General features: G+C 68.9%; 2 protein-coding genes across 7 annotated transcripts; one reads left to right on the plus strand and one right to left on the minus strand.

Annotated features, from left to right (window-relative positions):
• Positions 1-70: 70 nt before the first annotated feature.
• STAT2 (signal transducer and activator of transcription 2) lies at positions 71-6,401 on the plus strand. Of its 6 annotated transcripts, none has more exons than XM_032713449.1 (25): positions 71-106; positions 583-648; positions 765-896; positions 975-1,125; positions 1,213-1,311; positions 1,384-1,476; positions 1,548-1,626; positions 1,709-1,794; positions 1,872-2,020; positions 2,091-2,249; positions 2,574-2,726; positions 2,801-2,821; positions 2,921-3,014; positions 3,120-3,176; positions 3,255-3,338; positions 3,459-3,557; positions 3,928-4,063; positions 4,155-4,204; positions 4,319-4,404; positions 4,469-4,607; positions 4,680-4,869; positions 4,959-5,016; positions 5,165-5,726; positions 5,793-6,060; positions 6,222-6,401. In XM_032713449.1, exons 3-25 carry the CDS (start codon positions 766-768, stop codon positions 6,353-6,355), a joined length of 3,078 nt encoding a protein of 1,025 aa, XP_032569340.1. In that variant the 5' UTR covers positions 71-106; positions 583-648; position 765; the 3' UTR covers positions 6,356-6,401. The 6 variants fall into 6 exon arrangements, with proteins under 6 accessions (XP_032569340.1, XP_032569342.1, XP_032569341.1 ...); XM_032713451.1 differs by having other exon boundaries at positions 5,165-5,684; positions 5,817-6,060; XM_032713450.1 differs by having other exon boundaries at positions 5,165-5,673; positions 5,806-6,060.
• A 154-nt stretch (positions 6,402-6,555) lies between these two features.
• On the minus strand, positions 6,556-7,737 carry IL23A (interleukin 23 subunit alpha). Its single transcript, XM_032713464.1, has 4 exons — positions 7,573-7,737; positions 7,321-7,419; positions 6,798-6,923; positions 6,556-6,702 (listed from the first exon to the last, which is right to left on the minus strand). The coding sequence occupies exons 1-4, from the start codon at positions 7,735-7,737 to the stop codon at positions 6,556-6,558; spliced, it is 537 nt and encodes a 178-aa protein (XP_032569355.1).
• Positions 7,738-8,745: the final 1,008 nt, after the last annotated feature.

The raw sequence follows: 8,745 nt of genomic DNA on the forward strand, positions 1-8,745 counted from the left end.
AATCACGGCGCAGATCCAGAAAGGGGCGTGGCCTCACCGCCGCCCTCCGCCAATCAAGGAGGAGTGGGTGTGGCGTCCGCGCCTTCCTGAGCCGGCAGCGGCCGAGGTGGGTCCGGGAGCGGGGGGTCTCGGGGGGTTTCGGGAGTCTCGGGGGGTCCAGGGGGGTCTCGGGGAGGTCCCGGCCGGTCTTGTCGTTCCCGGGGTGTCCTGGGGGACGGAGGGTCCTGGGTGGGTGGGAGTCCCGGGGGACAGGGGCGGCTCCGAAGGGTCCCGGGGGACGGGGGCTCCCGGGGGAGGGAGGCACAGATAGGGGGTCCCGGCGGGGGCACGCAGGGATCACTGTCGGGTGGTCCCTTGGGGGTGTCCCCTTGGGGGTGTCCCCCTGGGGCGAGGGGTGTTTAGGGGCACCCACTCTCGGGATCCCTGCGGGTGCAATGGGGGACCAGGCTAGAGGGACCTTGGGAGGAGCCTGGGGGGGCTGCACAGGGGGTGCAGGGGGCCCTCGGGGTGGGGTCGGGGTGGGGCGTGTGCCCCCTGCCCCAAGTGGGAAACCCACCGTGGCTCAACCCTTACCCGGAGCAGAAGGACCCCCGGGATCACCTGGGGCCGAGCCGGAGCTGAAGGACCCCCAGGACCCCCGTGCTGCAGGTACGTGGGGTGCGGGTGTGCCAGGTCGGGGCACGTGGGCACCGGTTCCACATCCTCCGGCTGTGCAATGGCCGGGGGGTCCTCGGGGCCCCCCCTGACCCCCCCTCGCCCCCCAGCATGGCACAGTGGCAGGAGGTGCAGGGCTTGGCCAACACGTACCTGGAGCAGGTGCACCAGCTCTATGCGGGCTCGGAGCTGCCCATGGCCGTGCGCCAGTGCTTGGCCGCCTGGATCGAGGACCAGAACTGGTAACGGGGGGCCGGGGCTGGGGGGGCTGCACCGGGGGGGGCACGGGCCGTGCCAGCGCTGAGCCCACCGTGCCGCAGGCGCCAGGCGGCCGAGCCGCTCTCCTCCCACGCCCGGATGCTCTTCCACTCCTTGCTGATGCTCCTTTCGGAGCAGCTGGGCAGCCTGGGCAAGAGCCACGAGGATTTCATGCTGGAGCACAACCTGCGCAAGGCCCACCGGGACCTCCAGGTGGGCATCAGGGCCAGGGTGGGGGGCTGAGGGAGAGGGGCCGGGGGGGCCTCTGTGCCCTGCTGACCCCCCCCTGCCCCTCCACAGGCCAAGTTCGAGGAGAATCCGGAGAAATTCGCCAACCTGGTGGCCAACCTGCTGCAGGAGGAGCAGCGGATCTTACGCCTGGGGCAGGCGGGGGGGCAGGTAGGGCAGGGGTGTCCCCCCCTCGCCCCGTGGGGTCCCGGGGCCGCTGCCTGACACCCCGTGTCTCCACAGGGGGGGTCATCCCCGGCGCCCACCGCGCCCCCGGAGAGGGGCCGGGAGCAGCAGATCCAGCGGCGCTTGGCCGAGTTCCACACGGCCCTGCAGGTAACGGACCCCCCCGGGCCCCCAGGCCCCCGGGGGCTGCCCGGGCCCCCCTGACCCCCCTCTGCCCGCAGGAGGCCGAACGCGCCTTCCGGCACCTGGAGGACCTGCAGGACGCCTTTGACTTCTGCTACAAGGTGCACTACCAGCCAGGTGAGCCCCATCCCGGGGGAGAGGGGGGATGGCACTGCCCTGTGCCCCCCCTGAGACCCCCGAGCCCTCCACCCGCCCACAGGTCAGGACAGGAGCAGGGACCCCCAGTACGCCCGGCAGCTCCAAGCCCTCCAGGCCAAGCTGCAGAACCTGGACCAGCAGCGGCGGGTGAGGGGGGGCTGGACTGGGCTTGGGGGGGCCGTGGCTGCTCCTCACCCCCTGCTCAGACCCACGTCTGTCTCCAGGAGGTGCTGGCTCAGATGCAGCAGCTTTTGGGGCGCAGCGAGACCCTGCGGGAGCTGCTGCAGCAGGAGTTGGGGGACTGGCGGGAGCGGCAGCAGCGCTCGTGCCTGGGGGCCCCCATGGACACCAACCTGCGCCCGCTGGAGACCTGGTAGGGCCGGGGTGAGAGGGGGGCACGGGGGGTCACAGCCGGCCCCCACTGAGCCCCGGGGCACCCGCAGGTTCACGGGGCTGGGCCAGGGGCTGTTCCAGCTGCGGCAGCTGCTCCGGGCGCTGAGCGACCTGCGGCAGAAGGTGACCTACGAGAGGGACCCACTGACAGCAGAGACCCCCCTCCTGGAGCAGCGGCTGCAGGAGCAGCTCACGCACCTGCTGAAGAGGTAGGAAAGGGGATGTAAATGGCTGGAGCTGCGTCACGGTTAGATATTGGGAACAGGTTGTTCCCCCAGAGGGTGGTCGGGCACTGAACAGGCTCCTCAGGGCAGTGGTCACGGCACCAAGGCTGCCAGAGCTTGGGGAGTGTTTGGACAACTCTCTCAGTGCATGGTGGGATTTTGGGGATGTCCTGTGCAGGGCTAGGAGCTGGACTTTGACCCTTGTGGGCCCTTGTGAGCTCAGGGTATCCTACAGTTCTGAGAGGTGGGGGCAGCACGGGTGGGGCCGGGACGGTACCAGGGCAACCCTGACCCCCCTCTGTGCCCCAGTGCCTTCGTGGTGGAGCAGCAGCCCAGCACCCCCAACCCCTTGAAGCGCCCGCTCGTGCTCCGGACCGGCAGCAAGTTCTCAGCCCGCGCCCGCCTGCTCGTGCGGCTGCACGACCGCAACCACCGCATGGAGGCCACGATCCACATCGACAGGTCGGGACCCCCACCAGCCCCTGCCCGCCCCCGGGGGTCCCGCTCCCCTGCTGACACCCCGCTCTCTCTTGCAGGGACCCCCCCAAGGTCAAAGGGTGAGAGCCAGGCGAGCGCTGGAGGTGGTGGACAGGGCTGTGCCCCCCCTGCCCGGGGGTCCGGGACCCCCCGCCCGCCGCCTCTTCTCTGCCCCGCAGGTTTCGCAAGTTCAACATCCTGACGTCGAGCAGCAAAACGCTCCTGGCCGGGGACAGTCCCCAGGAGGGGCTGGTCTGCGACTTCCAGTACCTCGTAGGGGCCCCCCCAGACCCCCAGGACCCCCGGGGCGGAGAGCGGGGCGAGGACCCCCGCCCAGCCCCGACCCCTGCCCCGGGCTGACTCTGTCCTGCCCCACAGACGCTGAAGGAGCAGAAGGACAGCAGGTCTGGCAAGGGCAGCAAAGGTGCTGGCGAGGTGGGTGCGGGGCTGGGGGCTGTGGGGTGGAGGGGGGGGCCGGGGCCACGTGGTGACCACAGTGCCACCTCCTTACAGAGTCCCCTGGTTGTGACAGAGGAGCTGCACCTCATCACCTTCACACTGGCCTACGCCTACTGCGGGCTGGAGCTGGAGCTGAAGGTGAGGGCTGGGGGGCTTGGGTGGGCCTAGGGGGACTGGGGGGCTTGGGGGAGGCTGGAGGGCTTGGGGGATGCTGGGGGGACTGGGGGTTGCCAGCCTGACCCCCCACACCCCCCACAGACCTCCACACTGCCCTTCGTCATCATCTCCAACAACAACCAGTTCTCCAGCGCCTGGGCCTCCATCCTCTGGTTCAACATGCTCAGCTCTGACCCCAAGGCGAGCAGGACCCCCCAGCCCTGCACTGCCCCCCAGTGTTCCCACCCCTGCCATCTCCTGCCCCGTGCCCCCCTGTCCTGGTCCTTGTCCCGTCCCCCTCCCTGCTCCTCACTAATCTCCATCCTGTGCCAGGTTCCTGGTCCCTGTTCCTGCTGTTGATTGCCCCGTGCCCTCTTCCTGGTTCCTGTCTCACCCCCATCCCCTGATCACTGTCCCGTACCTGTCCCTTGGTCCCTGTCCCAGCCCCTGGACACCATCCTTTTCCCCAGTGGACATCCCCATCCCCTGCCACACATCCACATCCCCTGATCCCTCTCCCATCCCTGTTCCTACCCCATGTCCCTGTCCCTGCTCACCCCCTGTCTCGCAGGACCAGAACATTTTCTCGGCGCCGCCCCCGGCACCGTGGCACCGTCTGGCCGAGGTGCTGAGCTGGCAGTTTGAGAGTGTGGCAGAGAGGGGGCTGAGCCGGGACCACCTCCTCATGCTGGCTGAGAAGCTCTTTGGTAAGGCTGGGAGCCAGCCCTGACCCCCGGGGGGGACACGGCGGGGATGGGGCTGTGCCGTCCCCCTGCTCACCCTGCTCTCGCCTAGAAGGCTCGAAGCCATCACCAGAGAGCACTTTGGCCTGGCCCAAGTTCTCCAAGGTGAGCAGAGCCTGTCGCCCCTGTCGGCATCCCCCCATGACCCTGCCCTCTCATCCCCCCCATCCTCCCGTGGCCCTGTCCCCCCCAGCCCTTCTCACCCACCCTCTCCCTCAGGACGGTGCCGGCTTCTCCTTCTGGGCTTGGCTGGACGGGATCCTGGGGCTGCTCCAGGAGCACCTCAAGCAGCTTTGGAAGGACGGGTAGGAGCAGGGCTGGGGGCTGGGGGGGCCCGGGGGCTGCAGGGGCTGACAGTGCCTCCCCCAGACTCATCCTGGGCTTCGTGAGCCGGAAAAAAGAGAGGAAACTGCTGAAGTCGAAGAGAACAGGGACATTCCTGGTCCGGTTCAGCGAGAGCGTCCTGGGGGGGGTCACCTGCACCTGGGTGGAGCATCCTGAGAGTGGTGAGTGCACCCCCACAGCCCTGGGGTCCGGCCCCTCAGCCCGCCCTGGGCACTGACCCCTGGGGGGCCCCGCAGGATCCCCCACTTTCCATTCGGTGGATCCCTACACGGCGGCCGAACTGGCATCCCTGGCACTGCCCGACATCATCCGTGATTACCACATCATGATGGAGGAGAACGTTCCCGAGAACCCCCTCCAGTTCCTGTACCCCGACATCCCCCGAGACAAGGCCTTCGGGCCCTACTACAGCCAGCGGCAGGAGGGTACGGCACAGCATGGCACGGCCTGGCACGGCACAGAGCAGGGGCAGCACCTGCCACCCACCCCCTCTGATCCTCCTCTCTTCCCCCAGGGAACCTGACAGAGCCGGAGAAATACCTGAGACGGCGCCTCATCCGTGTGTCCTCCAGGTGAGGCAGCGGAGGCCTCGGTCCCCCTTCCCCGTCCCCCATCTCCCTGTGGTCCTGGACTTGGTGGCTTGGACCCCACAGGAAAGGGGATGCCCTGACCCTGACCCTGACCCTGATCTTGATCCTGACCCTCTGTCTCTCCCTCCAGGCAGGCAAATAAGTCGTGGCAGACGGAAGAGGAGCTGGTGGTTGCCACCGAAAACCTGGAGACGCTGCAGCTGCAGCCCGGAGGACAGGGCACACAGTGGGATGGTGGCCTGACACTGCCACAGTCCCAGAGCCCAGGGACACCACAGGTCAAGCCAGAGGACCTGGGGACACCTCAGGGAGTGGCTGTGAGCCCAGGGACGCTGCAGGTGGTGGCCACGAGCCTGGGGATGCTGCAGCCCGGGGGCTTGGGGACGCTGCAGTCGGGGTCCCAGTGCCCGGAGCCACCACAGCCACCACAGGTGGGATCAGAGGGCTCAGAGGTGGTGGTGCAGGTGGTCCCCAGCATCCAGGACACAGTGCAAGTGGCACTAAGGGCTGTGGGGACTATACAGGTACTGCCTGGGGGGGTGGGGATGCTGCAGGTGGGACCAGGGGACTTGGGGACACTGCAGGTGCTGCCGGGGGACCAGGGGACAGTGGCTGTGGACACGGGGATGCTGCAACAAGTGGGAGCTGGAAACACAGAGATGCTGCAACAAGTGGGAGCTGTGGACACGGGGATGCTGCAACAACTGGGAGCTGTGGACACAGGGATGCTGCAACATGTGGGAGCTGGAAACACAGAGATGCTGCAACAACTGGGAGCTGGGAACACGGAGATGCTGCAGCCCAGACCAGGGGCTGTGGAGCCACTGCAGGTCACTGAGGGCCAGGAGATGCTGCCACCAGAGCTGAGGGACCTGGAGCTGCTGCCCAGGAGCCAGAACATCCAGGAGCTGCTGCAGTCGCTGGAGCCAGGCTCAGGGACGCTGGAGACACTGGAGGTGGCAGAGCTGATGCCAAACATGCCAGAAAGCTTGGATGGGAGGCCCCAGATGGACCCTGGGCTGGCAGGTGAGTGCTGGGGTGAGGGATGCACCTGGGGATCCCAGAGGTGTCTGGAGTTCCCTGGGATTCTCAGGGATGCACCTGGGGATCCCAGGGGTTCTAAGGGCTGTACCTGGGGGTCCCAGAGGTGTCCCCTCAGCACTGACCCGTCCCCCCTCCCCTCCCAGGTGCCGCCGTGCTCCTGGGCCACCGTGACCCGTTCCTGCCACAGCCCGAGGACTTGGCTCTGCCCACTGTCAACTCCCTCTTCGCCTCCACCGACTTCCCCCCGCTCCACATCGACGCCAGTGACTTCCAGTGACTCCCCCCGGCCCCTCCCCTGTAAATAAACCCCTTCCCACCCCCCCGCCCGTGCCGCCCATTGCGCCGCACGCGGGAGCCGCTTGTCTCCTCCAGAGCTTTATTAGAAACTCATAAATACCCGAGATAAATAGGGAATGCGGCACATAAATAACCCCTCGAGAGGGAGGGAATAAATAGGGGGGTCGGGAGCCCCGGGGCTCAGCGGGCGCTGGCGCTGTGGGTGAAGACGCGGCTCATGACGGCGGCGAAGGAGCGGAGCCTGTTCAGGGCCAGGTGCCGGAGCAGCCCGTGAGACCAGTTGTTACTGGGGTCCATGGGGTGCCGGGGGGGGTGGCCGTGCTCCTGCTGCGGGGACAGAGGTGTCAGGGGGTCCAGGGCCACAGCTGATGGCGCCTGCGTCCCCTGACGGGTTCCCTCGGGGCTCCCACCCTCCCCCTCACCTGGACGAGGCCCAGCAGCTGGTCCATCGTGGTCTCCAGCTGGGGCTGGGGCTGCTCCCTGAAGATGTCAGAGCCCAGCAGGTCCCGGTAGTGCTGGAGCGCCTGCAGGATCCGGTGCAGGCAGCGCTGCGGGGGCCAGGGGGGTGAGATGGGGGTCTGGGACCCTCCCACACCCCTGGGCACTCTTGGGAAGCCCAGGTGCATCCCTCAGTATCCCTGGGATCCTCAAACATCCCTGGGACCTCCAAGTGCATCTCTCAGTATCCCTGGCACCCCCAGACATCCCCAGGACCCTTAGACACATCCCTCAGCATGCCTGAGACCCCCAGGCATCCCTGGGAGACCTGGACAGCTTCAGAATCCCTGGGACCCCCAGGCATATCCCTCAGCTTCCCTGGGACCCCTAGTCACCCCTGGGACCTCAAGGTGCATCCCTGAGAGCCCCAGAGCCCTCCCTCAGCCTCCCTGCAGCCCCCGCAGGCCCCTGTCCCTGCAGCCCCCCAGCACCCACAGCCCCCCGTACCGTGTTGTTGGTGTCCAGTGTGGGGGGGTCACAGGCGTCACTGCAGAGGATCCGGGGGGGCCAGTTCTGGGGGTCCTCCTCGCTCAGCTGCATCTCCTCCTGGAGCAGGGGGTCAGTGGGCTCTCCACGTCCCCCGGGCCCCCCGCACCCTCGGGACCCCCCCTCCCACCTGGATGCTCCGCACTTCCCGGTGCCCGCCGTCCCCCGTAACCCCCCGGTCCCCCTGGCCGAGCCCCCCGCGCTCACCAGCACCGGGTGCGGTTCTTTGACGGTCGCCAGCAGCCGCGACAGGTCCCGGGAGAGGATCTTACAGGCGGCCCAGTCGGCGCGGGACGCCGGGGCCGGGGCCGGAGCCGCGGGCGGCGGCAGCAGCAGCGGGAGGCAGAGACAGAGGCAGAGGCGGCGCAGCGGAGCCATTCCCGGTCGTTCCCGGTCGATGCCACCACCGGCGCTGCCACCGGCTACTTATGGGGCGGCGGCAGGTGGGGAATCCCCGGGGCAGGTGGCTCCCGCCCCCCGTTACTGCGAAATCGCCTCCCTCGAAAGCAGAACCGATACCGGGCCGGGGTCCCCTGGCCGCGCCCGGCCCCGCTCCCCACCGGGACAGGACGGGATGGGACGGGACGGGCAGGAAAACCCGGGGCAGTTCCTGGCGGCTCCGCGCCCAGCGGGATGGGAGGGACCTGCACCGGCACCGGGACCTCCCTTGGGTGCACCTGGGCTGCCCCCGACGAGCGCACCGGGGAGCCCGCGGCGGTGTCACCTCGGTGGATCCCCCGTTGTGTCCCCCCGTGTCCCCTCCGGTGTTCCTCGTGTGTCCCCGCGGTCTCTTCGGTGTCCCTCCCGGTGTCCCCCGTGTCCCCCGGCCTCCCCGGGACATCAGCCGGCGGCTCCCCGCGGCCTCGGGGGTCCCAGCGGGGCTCGCCTCGCCCTCGCGCCCCCGGGGTCCCGCAGCCCCGGTCCCCTCCGGGCCGGGCCGGGACGTGCTACCCGCAGCGCCGCAATCCCGGCGGCCCCGACGGGGCGGCTCCGGCGCTTCCCGCTCCCGCCCGGCGGGGCTGCCCCCGGCCTTCCCCGGGCACGGACACCGGCGGCGGGGCTGCCGTGGGTCTGGGAGGGGAGACACGGGGGAGGCCGGCGCCGGTGGGGCTCAGCACCGCGGTGCGCTGCCCCAGGGACTCCCTGGGACCCTGCGGGACCCCGTGGGACACCAGTGGATGTGTGGGATGCCAAGAGACTGCGTGAGACACTATGGGGCGTTTAGGGAAGCTTTGGGATCCTGTGAGGTGCCACGGGACGCGGTGGGACCCCTGGGATATTGTAGAACTCCGTGGGACACTCCGTGGAACAGTGGGACGCAGTGGGATGCTGGGGACAGCGTGGGACACTGTGGGGATTTTAGGGACACTTTTGGGATCCCGTGGG

Source organism: Chiroxiphia lanceolata, chromosome 30, assembly GCF_009829145.1.
Source record: "Chiroxiphia lanceolata isolate bChiLan1 chromosome 30, bChiLan1.pri, whole genome shotgun sequence".
In the NCBI taxonomy this organism is placed as follows: Eukaryota; Metazoa; Chordata; class Aves; order Passeriformes; family Pipridae; genus Chiroxiphia; species Chiroxiphia lanceolata.